The 16,376-nt window shown below is 48.5% G+C and overlaps 4 protein-coding genes across 5 annotated transcripts; 2 read left to right on the forward strand and 2 right to left on the reverse strand.

The window, feature by feature from the left end:
• Positions 1 to 715: 715 nt before the first annotated feature.
• Positions 716 to 5,679, forward strand: LOC108009321 (uncharacterized protein KIAA0930 homolog). Of its 2 annotated transcripts, XM_017073591.4 has the most exons (7): positions 716 to 1,269; positions 1,877 to 2,043; positions 2,104 to 2,526; positions 2,591 to 3,038; positions 3,687 to 4,991; positions 5,100 to 5,249; positions 5,308 to 5,679. In XM_017073591.4, exons 1-7 carry the CDS (start codon positions 1,152 to 1,154, stop codon positions 5,346 to 5,348), a joined length of 2,652 nt encoding a protein of 883 aa, XP_016929080.2. In that variant the 5' UTR covers positions 716 to 1,151; the 3' UTR covers positions 5,349 to 5,679. The 2 variants fall into 2 exon arrangements, with proteins under 2 accessions (XP_016929080.2, XP_016929081.1); XM_017073592.4 differs by lacking the exon at positions 3,687 to 4,991 and having other exon boundaries at positions 719 to 1,269.
• Positions 5,680 to 5,805: 126 nt separating this feature from the next.
• On the forward strand, positions 5,806 to 11,810 carry fat-spondin (extracellular matrix protein f-spondin). The gene is made up of 5 exons (XM_017073593.4): positions 5,806 to 6,090; positions 9,172 to 9,566; positions 9,628 to 10,089; positions 10,150 to 10,375; positions 10,683 to 11,810. The coding sequence occupies exons 1-5, from the start codon at positions 5,904 to 5,906 to the stop codon at positions 11,708 to 11,710; spliced, it is 2,298 nt and encodes a 765-aa protein (XP_016929082.2). The 5' UTR covers positions 5,806 to 5,903; the 3' UTR covers positions 11,711 to 11,810.
• Positions 6,281 to 8,674, reverse strand: tef (teflon). The gene is made up of 3 exons (XM_017073594.4): positions 8,208 to 8,674; positions 7,086 to 8,140; positions 6,281 to 7,027 (listed from the first exon to the last, which is right to left on the reverse strand). Exons 1-3 carry the CDS (start codon positions 8,572 to 8,574, stop codon positions 6,506 to 6,508), a joined length of 1,944 nt encoding a protein of 647 aa, XP_016929083.2. The 5' UTR covers positions 8,575 to 8,674; the 3' UTR covers positions 6,281 to 6,505.
• Positions 11,811 to 13,130: 1,320 nt separating the features above from the next.
• Positions 13,131 to 16,274, reverse strand: LOC108010235 (general transcription factor 3C polypeptide 3). The gene is made up of 2 exons (XM_017075088.3): positions 14,476 to 16,274; positions 13,131 to 14,423 (listed from the first exon to the last, which is right to left on the reverse strand). The coding sequence occupies exons 1-2, from the start codon at positions 16,219 to 16,221 to the stop codon at positions 13,566 to 13,568; spliced, it is 2,604 nt and encodes an 867-aa protein (XP_016930577.2). The 5' UTR covers positions 16,222 to 16,274; the 3' UTR covers positions 13,131 to 13,565.
• Between the last annotated feature and the right edge of the window lie 102 nt (positions 16,275 to 16,376).

The raw sequence follows: 16,376 nt of genomic DNA on the forward strand, positions 1-16,376 counted from the left end.
TTTATAAAGGAAAGCATCTTTTTTATTTATTTACTGTATTTGTTATAGTAAATTCGAATTCGATAACCGTTGGTAAGCTCTTATCGCACGCCCGTAAGCTTAGTATTATCGATTAAATTCCTGGTTTGGCAACGCTACCAAATCTATTTTACCAGGTGTGATAACCGTTTACGGTATATTTTAAACTTTTTGTATTTGATAGGCTCCCATTTTATTATGGATCCCTTCGCAGGATTTTGAAAATTCTTGTCTACCTTGAAATTCCTTACCACGTTTTCCCTGCATTTTGATTTTAGTGTGTGACGCGGGGAGCGCATCCTAGAACTGGTCGACGGAGGTCAGCTCCAACTGAATGTCGAATGATTGGCAAAAAATGGAAAAAGAAGCTGGAGCTGATGGCCCCATCAGGTATCCTTGATTTGGACACGCTGATAAAGGAGGGGTGGGAGATACACCCAAAAACCATTGCGTTTAAATGTACCGGTCCGGCCCGGTCCCGGTTATCGATATCGACAACAACCACCCAGCCCTGTAAGTGGAACTTGTGAGCAGTTCTTTGTTGTTCCAGTACCGAGATTTCCACAGCTACGTTGTCCTTACGTTTTGCCGACACTTACGTTTCAGCTATTACGTTACAGCTATTTAGTTGTTAAAAAAAAAGGTATTAAAAAACAAAAGCTTAAGAACTAGACAAAAGAGTTGTGTTTCCAGTATATTTGGTATATTGGCAACTAAATATAAATAGCACAAAGAAACTGTGAAGTGATGGGAACAGCTGATGCCTGATAATACAGATGGGGGATACTCCGCGGATAAGGGAGAAAACAACCCCCAACAGAGGGTAGGAAAAGCGAGGGTGTTCGCGAGTTGCTGCTCAGTTGCGATTTGCAAGTGCCGAGGAGATAAGCTGCTCCTCTCCGCCGACTAAATTTTCCAATTGCAAAAAAAGAGAAAAAACAACCGCGGAGCAACAACAAATGCTGGAAAATAGACAGCGCTAGCCGCGCCCCCACGCTGCCGCCCACCACCACCCCCCGCAAACGCCGTGATGTCTTGGAGGTTGTGAAATAGTGGCACCATCACCACCTCTCACCATTCCGCAGCGACATTCGTCATCCGGAAGCGCGGAACCGTGGAAATCCCCCTTTAGGATGGCCCTCGCCAGCGCCGCTGCCGCCCTGCTGAAGGGGTCCCAGACGCCGCTGCAGCAGCTCCTGGAGGACATCAACTTCCAGCGCACCAAGGAGATGCGCCAGCTGCTCAAGGACGGTGGGTATCGCCCTAATCCGGACTCCGGAGCACCCGATTTTCCTCCGAATTGCAGGGAAAATTTGTCTACATTTGCACTTTATCGATTTGTCGCACGGGGCAACCCCCAAGGATGTGTGTGTGCCCTGGTGCGCCTGTGTGCGTGCCCTTTCCGCCCCACATTTGGCCAACCTCTTTGTTTTCCTTTACATAAGCGGCTTTTACTTTTATCGGGCCCAAAGGCAGGATGGGAAAACCGCAAACAGCTGTTCCACCTGTCGGTCACCATCAGCATCCCCAGTTCTCATGGGTGCTCACCATCCGTGGAGGAAAAAAGAAGAAAATGGATTGAGCTAAGGATAGAAACTTATTTCAAAATTTCTTAATTACTTGTTATGATTCGTTGTAGAATAATAGCTTAAAGATAATCCCCTCTATCTACGTTTATCTTTTGAACTCCCATCAAAAGTTTGGAATCCAATCCTTTGTAAATAGATTAGTATCGAGTATAAGTACTTACATATGAACTTCTTTGAAAAATGGTGACCTGAATATTTGAATAATAGATCGAACGCTAAGTCATTTTGGATACACAATAACAAACCACCTTGTTTCCTGCCCTTTTTAGATGGCGGCTTCGTGGTCCTTCAGGGCACCACCTACTGGACGGACCTGTTCGTGCGGCACTTCCTCTTCCAGACAGAGCCCGAGCACAGCATCGACTCGGATGACTTGCTCTTCTTTGTGCGCAAGAAGCACGTGAAGAGCTCCTCGCGCCACATGCCAAAATTTGAGGTGAGCCTCTGGTTCAACCGGTCACACCTAATAATTTATAGCAACGTATTCCCAAAACAGACTGAGGTGGAGGTATTCCGCAAGGATTCGCGCAAACTGCCCATCGGCGATCCCGATGTGGACTGGGAGGAGACTGTGTATCTCAACATGGTCATCCACCAGTTCGATTACACACTTACCCTGGCCATCTGTACCAGGACCTCGCCCAAGGAGCTTCAGGTGCTGAGGAGGCATTCGCAGAGGGTGTACGCAAGTCCCAGTCGTCGCAAGATGGACACGAAAGGCGAGGGCGAGGAGATCACGTATCCACACATCTGCTTCATGGTGGACAACTTCGACGAGGTGTTCAGCGACATCCTGGTGCGCGACGGGGAGATGGTGTGCGTGGAGCTGGTGGCCAATGACAAGGACGGAGCGGTCCAGGGGGTGATCTTCTTGGGATCCATACGCTACGATGCCTTGAAGAAGGTCTACGATGCCAGGGTAAGTGGAAGTCTCACCCAGAGTCAACCGTTTCTTATACAACTCTGTTAATTTGGGTCCCTAGCAATCCAGTCTGAGTTCCAAGGTGGCGCAGCGCATGTCCTTTGGCCTCTTCAGCAGTGGAGCTGGCGTCCAAACGCGCTGTGAGTTCGTCCGGATGAAGGGACCGCAGGGAAAGGGCCACGCCGAGATGGCAGTGACCAAGCCAAAGGGTTCCGGAGTGGAGACGCCCACGAGCGAGCCGGGATTCTGCGCCACCGACATGTGGGACGAGTGGGAGGAGGAGAACGACGACTACTGCACTTACCGACACCAGCGACGTCTCAGCGATCCGAGTGCCAATCTCAACAACTTCTCCCGCTACGGCTGGCGCACCAAGGGCTCTAATAACCAGGACATGGTGGGCAGCGGCACCAGTCCCAGTGTGGGAGCCAAGGCGCGTTCGGAGAACGAGGGCCTGGACTCGCTAGCTAGCGAGGTGTCCGAGATCGAGGCCGGCGATCTGCGCGATGGTCAGTGTGAACCACTAATTATTTATCATAGTTACCTCTTCATTTGAGCATCCTTTAGTTGCATGATATTTAGAATTATACATTGCTTGTAGTTGTTACCGTAGTTAGTTCTGCTTTTTGCGCTTGCTCCTTTCATTTCCGTTCATATTCCTGATTTACTTCTCGTAATGTGTTGTGGTTCTATTGATTTTCTTTTTACAAAACTTCCTACTATCAAATTTATATATATACTTTATATGTGCCCCTAAAAAACGACTCCAGAGTATATATATAAAGAGAACACCAGACATTGCCGAGAAAGCAGGACAACTATTACACTAAGGACAACCAAAATTATATTTCGTTTGGCTTTTGTTTTGACACATGGAGGGAATCGTTCACCACATCCCATAGAACCATCCTTCTCCCAACTTCCCTTAGAAATTATAATTTACGTGGTGGTGGCTTGGTTGTATATTCATTAGGCATCCATTTCCCTACCTCCCACCGATCGATCCCCTAGCTTTTTGTGTTTCCCTATTCTGGTTATTATTTCCACTGCTTTCTGTTGCCAATTACCGATTAAGTTGCTTGGGCCGATCCTCGGTTGTACATGTGTGTCGATGTATATGCTTTTAAAACGCAAAACCGATCTATATCTACTTGTAGATCAGCAACGTCCTGCTTTCTCGGCCTCCGCGGCAAAACTGCACCCAAATCCGAACTGCGAGACAAACAAACTCGCGACTGGTGACCAAGAAAAGTTGCCCCAAGATTCTCCAAGTGAGAGTACTTCCACTCCGGCTTCAGCTCCAGCGGCAGCTGCTGTTCCGGCTGTCACTCCGCCCCCATTGAGTGCCGCCGTGGAGGTGACCGTGTCCGGCGAAAACAACGGGTCCTCCGGACAGAGCTCATCCACGGGATGCAACTGCTTTGGTGGCAAGAAGTGCAAGAAGCGCTGGGCGTCGGCCAAGAACACTGACACCCCGGAAATGTCCGAGATCTACTGCCCCAGCTGCGAGGATCCGTCCAACGAGTCGCCCGCCTGCCTGGCCAAGATGCCCGACAAGCGGCCCACCCGTCCCAAGCCCAAGACCAGCATCCTGAGTGTTGAGAGCGAGCTGGTGGTTGGCAAAAGGAACAGTTTCCGGCTTCCGTCGGAGCACAAGCGCAAGCAGCAGGGCGGGAGCATCACCAGGAGCGCCTCCCTGAGCGCCGCTGACCGCAGGACCAGCCTTCCGGTGTCCACCAAGAAGATCATTCCCCCAAGACTGCGCTCGAGCAAGGCCAAGGATCTCGAGAAGGACAAAGATAAGGAAAAGGATAAGAACAAGGAGAACGACAAAAAGTCGTCAAATCAGAAGGTCAACGGCTCAAGTACCAACTTTCTGGCCAAGATGTCGCCCAAGCGGCTTAAGGCCGGCAAGGACAAAGACAAGGACAAGGACAAATCGGGTGCAGCAGCCAAAAACAAAGCAGTCAATAATAATAACCCCAAGTTGGACACCTCCAAAACCGAGGAGTACGAGATCGCCGATGATGCCACTTCCCTGAATGGGAGTGAATCGGAAGGAGCTGGAGCCGCCAAAATGGCCATCCTGAGTGAGAGCGATAGCAAGCTGATGATCAGCGTTCGTGGACGTGAGGAGCTGCCGGTGGTGGAATCACCCAAGACGCCACCGAACCGCTTCGAGAAGTGTGTCCGCCTGCCTGTGGAGCCGGAGAACCATCCACTGCAGCCGAACGCGAACAATGAGAACGAAGAGAGCGATGTATCCAAGGTGATTTCGCCCACGGAGCTGACGCCCATGCTGGATGTGGCCAATGGCAACCAGGAGGCGAGCAGTGCTACTCTACCGAGGACAGCCAAGCAGGCTCATGTCAGCAAGATGCTGCATTTGGTGCCCAAGCGCAGAACTCCCGATGGCACCAACATCTACTACTGGTGTGATGTGCCCAAAAAGGCAATAAAAGGTTAATCTATGGTTCATTATGACGGTTCCTTGATCTATAATGCATGTACTTAGTTTCTTGTATTTGTGATTTCCTTTTACTGATCCTGTGTGCCTTGTCTACTTTTAGAACTCGACGACGGCGCCTATAATCCCCTGTGGACCAGTCGAGGCTTCACGCAGTCCTTTCACTTCTGGAAGGAGAACAGGCGACAGCAGTCGACGCCGCTCAATGCATTCCTCACCTATGTGACACTGCCCTGGTGGAGCATTGCTAAGGGTAAGCAATTGCATGGTTTCCAAGCCACTATTTATACTCATCGATCTGTTCCTTGCAGACCTCTTGGATCACCGGGAAACGCCTATTCTGACCTTTTAGTATTAACTTAATTTGCAATTGTGATTTATGACCCTATGCTTTATTGTTCTCACATGTATTCCCTATTAACCGATCGAATGCCAACCGTGTGATCAGTCTCAGTTTGAGTTATCAGTATATTTGCTTTGTTCTCGACCAACGATGAGTTTCTTAGGGCGCATCCTCGCGGATCAAACTACTTGGTGAGCGCAGAGCCAACCTACAAATTTATGAACTACGAACTACGATAGTGAACACTGTTACCGATGATATGGAAATATATAATTGTAATATTATTTGTAAATTGTACGGCAACATTTATACCACGAAATATATACCAAATAGAAACTAATCAAGGAGCAAGTGGATTAAGAAAGTCAAGATCACTGCACGAGTGCTGTTTGTAATCAGAGTTCCCGAAGCATCCGGCATCGGGTCGCCGTACGACTTAAAGATAGCTCTATCGCCTCTCCGGCTCGATTAGTCTGTTTTTGAGCCTCGCCTGAAACGGTCGCGGCTGCAGTCCAGCCCACAAATCGAGTCAAGTGATAACGCGGGAAACAAAGCACTGGAGAGATGGGGCAATCGCTGCCACTGCTCATCCGCCTCGTCGTCGTCGTCTGGCTGACAATTAGTACGGTCACCGCATGTCCCCGGGCGCCCACCCACTTGAACCACGGTCGACGCACACGCGGCGACAATGGATACAAATTAATTGTGGCCGATGGACCCAACGGATATGTGCCCGGCAAGACGTATAATTGTAAGTCGGGAAGGTGGCTGGCTGGTTTCGTAATCGGCGGGGTCACTTGAGAAAGAAAAACAAGAGCCATCGAGGCGATAAGAGAATCCAGATCATGGGGTGTCCATCTGGTCAGTTTAACTCGCATTTTGATAATGCTATATGTGTGTAATATTCATGTTGTCTTAATGATGAAAGGAACTGAAACATATAGCAACAGAGTGGGGTGCTGTTTATTTGAAACTCAACTACAAAATAGACAGACTGTTTGTTAAATATAAAAATGTAGTACATGAACTTTTATAATTAATATAACTTAGCAGTCAAAAACCCAGACTGTACCTATTAGTCAAGGTAAAGCAACTTTAAGATTTAAACTCTAAAGAAAACAGTATTCCCACTTTTTCAATAAGTATAACTATAACTTAGAAGCTGCTTAGGCATGAAAGGTTCGCACATGCTTATCGTAGAATCCCTGGTGTTTGAAAGCTTTCTGACATATTGGGCAACGGTACGGAACGGGTTGGTGGGACAACGAATGCTTATTGAAGACTTCTTCAAAGGTAAAGATGTCATCGCAACTCTCGCAAAAGTATGCAAACTTAACAGGCAAATACTTGAATAAACTTAAATGACGTTGAGCGGTGGCCGTAATTGTTGAAGGATTGACTGTCTGAAGATTAACCATATCTTTGTTCCAAACTGAGATCAGGTTAACAATGCGTTTAATATCACTTTCGGACAGGTCGCACTTCATGGCCAAGTTCACTTCCGCAGTTAATGCGGCAACCTTGCAAGCAATGAATTCATGTTTGACTGGCGGGTTTATATTTCTATAGTTCCAAATTGAGTCGTACTTTCTGTAGATTTTACTAAACTGGGCAGCCTTTTCGCGCAAGTTCACCAACTCGTCCAACGCTTTTGTGTCCTCATAGGTGCTATCTATGATTGCTGGCAACTAAAAAATTTTAAGTTATTAGATGTAAGTCGTGCAATGTTTGCAATTATTCGCTCACCCCAACTTTTTTCAAAATTTCTGTTGAGGGAGTTGCCAAACGTGCAGTTTTTGTGGGACTGGTCTGCTCCTTTTTTAGTACATTCTTATTTCCCAGCACAAGTGTTCTAAATTTCGTATTATTCTTCTCAGAAACAGAACATACAGTATTGTCGGTAGAAGGTCTTAGTAGGTTTTCCTGCTCCAATTTGGCACTGAGCTTTAAAAACTTTTTAGTATTGGTTTTTAATGGATTTTGGGCAATACTTGAATTCAGTTCGCGCCCTGTAAGACTTTGACTTGTGTCTTGGTTATTTTCTCCGAAAACTCTTTTCAGCGACGGTTTGTTAGTCTGATGTGGGTTGGAAACCTTTTTGACCAAGGCTGAAATGCTTGAACTGTTTTCAATAGCATTTTCTGGTTTAATCAACGTCTTTGCATGTTTATGAAGAGGTGGAAGGTTTGAAAAGTCTTTAATAGGTTCTTTTGGTTTAATTAGCGCCGTAGGAACTAAATTAAGAGGTGGAAAAACTTCGACATGCCGTATTTGTAAGGGGGATGATTTTCTTTTTTTAACCACTTGACTTTGGCTAGCAGGTTTGGAGATTTCAAGCATTCTTTCTTCATGACCAGTTGAAATGGGCTTTGGTTTCATGTTCAGTGGTTTCTTCACCACACAGTATTGTGCCTTAGTTAAAGTAGACTTCCTCACACTCAAACTAGATGAGGTCGGCACAGGTTTAGGAGGTGTATGAAAGCTATGTGTGGGTATGTTGTCTTCCTGAAGAGGTTCAGTTATGGGAAGACTGCATTTGGTATTTGGTGGTTTCATCTGAAGGTTTGCAGGCAAGTCGCCTTTAATGGCTTGTAGTATGCGGCTCTTCACGACGCTCATGTGTTTCCTCGATTTCTTGGCTATAGCGTGACTTTTTAGTTCGCATATCTTCAGGGATTTTCCCTTATTTTCAGCCTTGCGAGGTCCATTGAATCCCCGGCCCTGAACCTTTGGTTCCTTCTCTCTGAAGTCATTTTCATCTGGCAGAACCTTTTTTGAATCGGATTTATATATAGGTTTCACTGTGGAACATGTGATTTGGATTTAAAATGACACCTATGTATAAAGGAAATGCATCTAGTTGCTTACGTTTTTCTATGGTATCTTGTGGGTCATCCTGGTAATCCTTGGGGGCCACTGGCTCCTCCGATTCTGCCTGCACCCCGGAGTCCCCGCTGCTGCTGCTGTTTCCCGCCGACTGGGCATCCTCCTGGTCTTCCAGCTCATCGGACATCAGCTCCTCCACGCTGTACACGTTGTGCTCCTTGGTGAAGTGCAGCGCATCGGCGTGCGCCCACTGCAGGTGTCTCAGGAACTCCGGCAACTGGGTGAAAATGTCCCGGCAGAAGTGGCAGTAAAGCGCGATCATATTATCGCAGGGCGAGACCACCACGTCGCCGCACTTCTTCAGGTCCACTTCCCCGCTGCCCGACAGCATGTCCAGAAAGGACGACATTATTTAAAACAAAACGAATAATATAACAACGAATTTAGGGAATTTTTGTTTGGTTTTGGTTTAGCAATGTTTCTTGATAGTGATGGGATGTTCGCAGGACCAAGTACGATATATATCGGCATACTTCCCGAACAGCGTGGTTGGTCGGTGGCAGATTAACGAATCAAACTATTTAAAAAAATAATTATTTGCAAGTTGATTTGTGCTTCATTGGTAAATTTTGCATCTTCTCTTTAAAATAGTTGTTTTTTGAAGGGTATGTAAATTGTGTCTTATTAAAGTATGTCTTTGGCAGGTAACAATTTAGTGATTGGCATCTTCGATCAGATTGCGTTTAATAGGAAACATGTTGCAGATATCATATGTGGATTCCGTCATTAATCTGTTGATCAGTTAAATATCTTTTGTTTCCAATTCAGTCTTATATGCCACTCGAACTTATAAATAATTTTTAATTCGCGCACAATTGCGTGATGTCTCAAAAATCAGCAGCGGGAGCGAGACGACTATAGTGTTGATTCTAGTTCTAGACTTTGTAATCGATTAGTGTTTTGTTCTTATCGAAATTTTAAATTTGAATTTTAAATGTTTTTGCAGTGCTACTACTTGGATCCAGAACTCATACGAAAATCCAGCATTTCACCCACTTCACCATCGCCGCGGAGGCCCACACCGGAGCACGTCGTCCCCAGGCGGCCAGTCCGAGGAGAGTGGGTCGCTTCCAGCTGTTTAGCGACTCCCTGACCCAGTTCAACGACCGATGTGTGAATACTGTTTCCGAGGCGGATGATCTGCCCAAAACGGAGGTGCAGGTCATGTGGGTGGCTCCGGAGGCGGGTTCCGGCTGTGTGTCCCTGTCTGCGATGGTCTACGAGGGTCCCAGGGCCTGGTTCGCGGACGATGGTAGCCTATCCACCGTGATCTGTGAGCGAAAACCGGATGCAGTTGCTGCACAAAAGGAATGCTGCGCCTGCGATGAGGCCAAATATAGCGTAAGTCGGGGGAAGAGCTCATAAAACCCCGGGATTTCAAGATTTTGTCTCCAATTTTCAGTTCGTTTTCGAGGGCATCTGGTCGAATGAAACCCATCCCAAGGACTATCCCTTCGCCATCTGGTTGACGCACTTTTCCGATGTCATTGGCGCCTCGCACGAGTCGAATTTCTCCTTCTGGGGTGAGAACCACATAGCCACCGCGGGATTCCGCTCTCTGGCGGAGTGGGGTTCTCCGACTGCTCTGGAAACGGAGCTGCGCGGAAATGGGCCCAAATTGCGCACCCTGATCAAGGCAGCCGGATTGTGGTACCCCCATGTCAACCAGAACACCTCCGCCAAGTTCCGTGTGGATCGCAAGCATCCCAAGGTATCGTTGGCGTCCATGTTTGGACCCTCCCCGGATTGGGTGGTGGGCATAAGTGGACTGGATCTCTGCACCGAGGATTGCAGCTGGAAGGAGTCACTGGACATTGATCTTTATCCCTGGGATGCAGGCACCGATAGTGGCATTTCCTACATGGTAACGTTTAAATGAAATACTTCTATACATTTCAAACATTTAATGGATCTTTTACGTCAGTCACCCAACTCGGAGACACAGCCGCCGGAGCGAATGTACCGCATCACCACCATGTATCCAGAGGATCCAAGGTCACCCTTTTACAATCCCCAGAGCCGCCAGATGACTCCCCTGGCCAAGTTGTACCTGCGACGTGAGAAGATTGTCTCCCGAAACTGCGATGATGAGTTCCTGCAGGCCCTTCAGTTGGAGGTGTCCGATGATGCCGAGGAGCAGGACACCAGAGGTGGGTTGGGATAACTTATAAAGTGTATCCCTGGATGAATGAAAAGTGTGCGACACCTTTAAAGTTTCGAATCATTTTCATTCACAGTATGACTCGAATGATTCAAAAGATATAAGATAGTGTAAATCATAATTTATAGTTTAAAATTTGCGATATCCTGTTCTGAAGAATTCGCAGTTTTATGCCTTGTTACCATGTACCATTCGCATCTAAAGAATTCGCGCCTCAAATATAAATGAAACAACGAATTCTTCAGGGGAACATGGCCTAAAATTTTCTTATAATAAACAATGTTATCCTTTTCCAGCCGAATGCCGGGTGAGTGACTACTCCGCCTGGAGTCCCTGTTCCGTGAGCTGCGGTAAGGGAATCCGCATGCGCAGCCGGCAGTACTTGTATCCCGCTGCAGCGGATAAGAGCAAGTGCGTCCGCCAACTGGTGTCCAAGGAGATGTGCGTGGCCTCCATACCCGAGTGCCCTAGTGGTGGTGGCTCATCCCAGCCAAGAGATCGCGACGACGACGAGGGCGAGAACCTGGCCAACTCGCAGTCCCTGGTGGGCGACAATGGCGAGGGAGCCGGCATATGCAAGACGTCGCCGTGGAGCGTGTGGTCCGAGTGCTCGGCCAGCTGCGGCATCGGGATCACCATGCGGACGCGCACCTTTGTCAACCACTTGGGACGCAAGCGATGCCCCCACATCACCGTGGTGGAGAAGAACAAGTGCATGCGGCCGGAGTGCAAGTTCGAGGAGGTGGAGCTGCCGGATCCGAACTGCCCCACCACACAATGGAGCGACTGGAGTCCCTGCACCTCGACCTGTGGCCGCGGAGTGACCATCCGCACACGTGTGGTTCTGCTGGAGGACGGAGCCGATAAGGACAGCTGCACGCGACGCCTGGAGCTGCACCAGCAGAGGGAGTGCGTCAATCCCACGGACTGCCACATCAACGCGGAGCAGGCCAAGACCATCTGCGTCCAGCCTCCAGATGTGGGTCCATGCAGGGGCACCTACATGCGATATGCCTACGATCCGCAGAGCGAGCGCTGTAGCGCCTTCACCTACGGAGGATGTCGTGGCAACCGGAACAACTTCCTCACGGAGAACGACTGCCTAAACACCTGCAATGCGGTCAGATTGGGGTATTCACCAAAAACTGAGCAACCCAAGGGGTGCGTTCTGTCAGATTGGTCCCCCTGGTCCTCCTGCAGTGTTAGTTGTGGAGTCGGGTCCTCCGAAAGCCGTCGCCACGTGGTCAGCGAGCCCCAGAATGGCGGACAGCCGTGCTCCAAGCGCCTGACCAAGTCGCGTCCCTGCTCCATGCCGGCTTGCTAGGCAGGAATCAGATCCTTTTTATCCTCTGTTTATCACTTCTTAAAAATGAAACTCCTAAATCTTAAAGGACATTTTTTAAAATAAAGTTTTTATCACAATATGTTTTTTTAACCACCAATTTTCAGACACCAGGCGAACATAAACGTTTAGCAGGTGTAGAATCAATCAGCTGATCAGTTTAATCAGAGCTCACTTGGAGATGACCTCGTGACTGCTAACTTTTGGAACGGCCTATGCAAATGCATAGGACTTCACTTTTATTTCGTGCATATCGTGACAAGCTCGTGACACGGCCATAGTTGCTCATCTCTAGTCTGCACTTTGTTCTTAACTTACGGTTGTTTCCAATGTTGATAGATTCCTATTGGTCAGTAGGGGAAGGGGAAATATGGAAAGGGCCGCCATTTTGAAAATGAACCGTTATTTGAGTTCAAATTAAGCTACCTGCTTTCACTTGCTAAGTTTTCTGTTTGCCTGGTGTCTGAGAGCCATAAATCCAACATTTTGACTGAACAAATGTTACGAATCCTTTTAATTTATTAAAGTAAATTGGCGATTTTTAAATTTCAAACACCAGGTGAACAGGAAAATTCATAGGTGGCCAACGATTAGTTTTTAAGGCCTATCTAGAGGTGTGCCATTTCAAAATATGTGGAGGCCTTGTTGCCGATCAAGCGATTGCCCATCTCTAGTCTGCTTATACTAAACTAACGGTTGCCTTCCAGTAGGTAAATGTTAGCGCCCAGCAGACACCTGCTACGGATTATGATGCCCTGGTGTCAAAGAGCAAGAAATTAGCCGTTCAACCCGCAAGTGCAGATCAATTTCGTCAGGAAAATTAGACCATTTTAAATTCCTAAGGCGCCTAGATGTAGGCATAAAATATGTTCATGTTTCTTTTTGCAAAAAATGGTAAAAAATTAGAGCTTGCTGTTTTTAATTCCAATCGATAGGGAATTTAATAACGGTGTATGCCATTCCTTATTCTAATATTATTTCGCGCAATGGTCTTCAAAGTTCCTAGTTTCTTGGCTGAAGTATAAGATTTTGAATTTTTTTTATATTCTTGATCAGGTTCACTAGCCGAGTCGATCTAGCCATGTCCGTATGAACGCTGTGATCTCGGAAACTATAAGAGCTGCAATACTGGGATTAGGCATGCAGATTCTAGAGATTCCAGCACAGCGCAGGTTTGCTTCGTCAGTGTGCCATGCCTACTCCAACCCCCACAAACTGCCCAAACCTGTGGCGCCCACAATTGAAATGTGTTTGTCTCGTCAATACCTATCGATTGACCCAAAAGGAGTTTGCCATGCCCACTCTAGCAGATATGAATTTGTTGTGAAATTCGCAGGAAATCTACAAATAAGTATACGTAAATTTCGCTAGCTACATTTTCTCTATAGAAGCAAATTTATAATTGATAAGACAGTGTAGAACTGGAATTCCCCTTTATTGTTCCCGTATCGGTATAACTGATACCCGTAGCGTTTGCCATAGTTCAGTCACAAAGAAAGCAACAAGTTGTGAAGTCAAATTAAAGTTCTTCCTTAATTTAAATAACAAAAATGGGATCTTCCTTGCAAAAACAGAGGTAAAAGTGTTAAAGATTTGAAGTTTTATATACATTTTCGACAAATGATTTATATCGTTTTCGAGAACGTTCTTCATTAGTTACTATGAGTTTTAAGAACATTCGTTTTAGTTCGATGCTTAGTAATAACAAAATACCTATCTGAAAATCGTCAATAGTCATAAGAAATAAAATGTCCTTTTATATAAAAAGTGCTTATGAATACAAAGCTATTTACACCACTGAAAGATATTACTTAGGATAGTTAAATATATACTCAGATTAGACCACGCAGTAACGCATCAGGTACTGGCGGGCCTTCCATTTGTTCCCATGGGCTCGGTATATGAGGTGAAGGTTGAAGGCCACCTCGTGCTGCAGACCCAGAGTGGACTCGTGCTCTGCAATCAGCGGATGAAGAGGCACGGCCAGAGCCCTTTCATAGTACTCCACAGCCAGGTGCAGGATGTTGGCCTGGTGGTAGATACGTCCGATGTTGTAGAAGATCTCCTGCTGGGCGGCGCAGTCCCCGAACTCATGGCCCGCGGATCGTAGCTCCTTGTAGCGCTGGGCAAAGGCCACGGCCTGGGCCACAGAGGCCGACTTGCGGAGCACCTTTTTCTGCAGCGACAGTTGGTTAAAGGCCACGGCTATGCAGAGGGCCACCAGTGCATCGGGATTCTCGCGCAGAATGGGCATGTAGATGTTCAGGGCGTACTTAAAGGAGGCGCAGTTCAGGTGATAGTGGCCCTGGAAGATTCGCATCGGTTTGGTATCCACCGGATGGCGTTGCATCAGGCGGCGCATGTAGCGATAGTAGCGAACCTCGTCTCCCTTTTGAATCATCAGCGATAGCATGTTCCACAAAGTAGTCTGGCTGGGCTGTTTGGCGATAAGCTCGCGCAGATACGAAAACGCTATGGCACAGTCATCGTTGTAATAGCAGGTCAGCACCATAATCCTCTCGATCTCGTGGTGGTAGTATGTAAATCTTTTTGTGGTCACCATGGCAAAGCAGATCTTCTCGGCGGCGCTGTGCATGCCATGCTTAAAGGCCGTACGCACCAGCTCCTGGAAGAGGTTAAACTCATCCTTGACGGTCAGATCGGAGGTCTCACTGGCGGCATTCTTGGCGGGATCCTTTAAGGAAATGTGTCAAGTTGGTTTTATTACTCCCTTGAGCCCTACTCACCTGCAGATCCTGCTCCGCGGAGTTATCTACCGCCTTGCTGCGCATCTGGATGATGGTTTTGAGGCTCTCAGAATTGTAGGCACTGCCTCCATTTGCGGCCGCCATCATCTCCTCGCGGTTGTACAGCTTGATTGAGTGCCGGCTGAGCAGGGCATAGCCCACGTCCAGGAACTCCTCGATTCTTCCGATCTGCTGCAGCATCACACACCTCTCGTACAATAGGCGGGCAATCAGAGGCTGGCCCTCGGCTTCGCCCGGCTGCTCCAGTGCCTGAACGGCCTCCTCGTGTCTGCCCTGCTGCTTCAGCAGTGCGGAGAGGGTGAACCGTGCGTCGTAGCAGAAGGGCGCCAGTTGCACTACCTTCTCGTAGCTCTGGATGGCCTCGTTGGTGCGGTTTAACTGGCGGAGGCACTCGGCCTGCCGCAGCCACACAAAGGCAGGGCACTCGACGGTGTCGCCATCGGTGATTGGACTCATCAGCGCAATGGCCTCGGCGTACTTGTGCTCCTGCATCAGAGCCTCCGTGATGTCCATGTACAGCTCCACTCTGTCCGCCGTCAGAGTGATGTGCTCCTGTACATTCTGGATGATGTAGCCCAAAAGGTGGTGGGCCCGCATGTGGATAAGGCTCACGCACAGCTTCGCCCGTAACTCGGGCACATAGTCATCCGGGATCTCGCAGAAGTAAATCAGTTCCAGACTCTCCTCCTGGTCGTTCTCCAGCTCAAAGTTGGTGCGCTCCCGCAGGCAGCGCAAAACCTTGGCATACTGCTTGTTCAGGATCAGCAGTTCCAGGTAGATGTTAATGTCCTCCAGCGTGAAGCGCCCTCCGCAAACGCTGTACGCCCCCTCCATGGCCTCCAGGGCCAGTGTGTGCTTCTCGAGGACATGGAAGTAGCGGGCCACGTTCTTGGCTGTGTTCAGACACATCTTCCACTCGTCTGGCGGCATCAGGGGCAGCATCTTCAAGTACGTAAACATCGAAGCGTTGGTCTCGCCCATTTTCTGCAGCAACTGCGCTTTTCGCAGCCGCAGTTGATACACCTTGGGCAGCATCTTGATGGCCTTCGTGTAGATGAGGCGGGCACGGGCCAGGTTGCCCTGCTGCACGAGGAGGTCGGAGACCCGTATCCACATGTCCCGATCCTGGGGATTCAAGTGGGCGGCCAGCGTTGAGAAGTTAAGGAACTTGACCTCGTCGCGGTTCTCATAGATCTCGGCCAGGGTGTAAAAGGGTTCGCTGGCCAGCGGATTCTGCCGGATGATCTCCATGCAGATGCGCTCGGCGGTTTCAAAGCGTCCATAAACGAAGCTCAGGTTGGCCTCGCCCATCAGTCCCTGCAGAGCGGTGCTCAGCTGACTCTTCCGGAAGCCACCGCCGCCGGAACGACCACTTCCCGAGGACTGCTCTTGCGGTGCCTTAGCTTGAGCTGAAGTGCTGGGCTGCTCCACGCTGGTGGAGGCCGGTGCTGTTTCCAGAGGCTCCTCCTCCTCCTCGTCGCTGGCCTCCAGCTTGGTGCAAAAGTCGGGGAACTCCAGGCACTGGACGCCCTGCACATAGCGCTTGATTAGAGCTCCTTCCTCCTCTTCCTCCTCAAAGCTCCTGCGCTCGCCATCGGCGTCGCAGTCGATTATGTCCACCACGCGCAGCGGCTCCGTTTCCTGGAACTGCTCCAGCTCGTTCTCCGGCACGTCGTTGCTGTCTATTTCCTCGATCAGGACCTCATTTGAGTCCGAATCTTCCATTTCTTCACCACCTGATATCGATTTCTTTTTGTAAACAAACCTTTGAATTAGAGATGGCCCAAAAGTAGTGTTGCAAGCTGTTTTCACCTGGACAATGCTGCCCAGCAGGTTAACTATCGATATACAAATCGATCGTTACAGATCGATTTTCGATG

The sequence above is a fragment of the Drosophila suzukii genome, chromosome 2R (genome assembly GCF_043229965.1).
Source record: "Drosophila suzukii chromosome 2R, CBGP_Dsuzu_IsoJpt1.0, whole genome shotgun sequence".
NCBI classification, from domain to species: domain Eukaryota; kingdom Metazoa; phylum Arthropoda; class Insecta; order Diptera; family Drosophilidae; genus Drosophila; species Drosophila suzukii.

Excerpts from the sequence above, each read along its gene's own strand:
- LOC108009321 (XM_017073591.4), top strand. The coding sequence starts at position 1,152 with ATGGCCCTCGCCAGCGCCGCTGCCGCCCTGCTGAAGGGGTCCCAGACG. Across the intron at positions 2,044-2,103 it reads GCCACATGCCAAAATTTGAG|ACTGAGGTGGAGGTATTCCG; the intron begins GTGAGCCTCTGG and ends TTCCCAAAACAG. Across the intron at positions 2,527-2,590 it reads AGAAGGTCTACGATGCCAGG|CAATCCAGTCTGAGTTCCAA; the intron begins GTAAGTGGAAGT and ends TTGGGTCCCTAG.
- fat-spondin (XM_017073593.4), top strand. The coding sequence starts at position 5,904 with ATGGGGCAATCGCTGCCACTGCTCATCCGCCTCGTCGTCGTCGTCTGG. Across the intron at positions 10,090-10,149 it reads ATAGTGGCATTTCCTACATG|TCACCCAACTCGGAGACACA; the intron begins GTAACGTTTAAA and ends CTTTTACGTCAG. Across the intron at positions 10,376-10,682 it reads CGAGGAGCAGGACACCAGAG|CCGAATGCCGGGTGAGTGAC; the intron begins GTGGGTTGGGAT and ends ATCCTTTTCCAG.
- tef (XM_017073594.4), bottom strand. The coding sequence starts at position 8,574 with ATGTCGTCCTTTCTGGACATGCTGTCGGGCAGCGGGGAAGTGGACCTG. Across the intron at positions 8,141-8,207 it reads ACAAGATACCATAGAAAAAC|TGAAACCTATATATAAATCC; the intron begins GTAAGCAACTAG and ends CATGTTCCACAG. Across the intron at positions 7,028-7,085 it reads AAATTTTGAAAAAAGTTGGG|TTGCCAGCAATCATAGATAG; the intron begins GTGAGCGAATAA and ends AAAATTTTTTAG.
- LOC108010235 (XM_017075088.3), bottom strand. The coding sequence starts at position 16,221 with ATGGAAGATTCGGACTCAAATGAGGTCCTGATCGAGGAAATAGACAGC. Across the intron at positions 14,424-14,475 it reads CCGCGGAGCAGGATCTGCAG|GATCCCGCCAAGAATGCCGC; the intron begins GTGAGTAGGGCT and ends ATTTCCTTAAAG.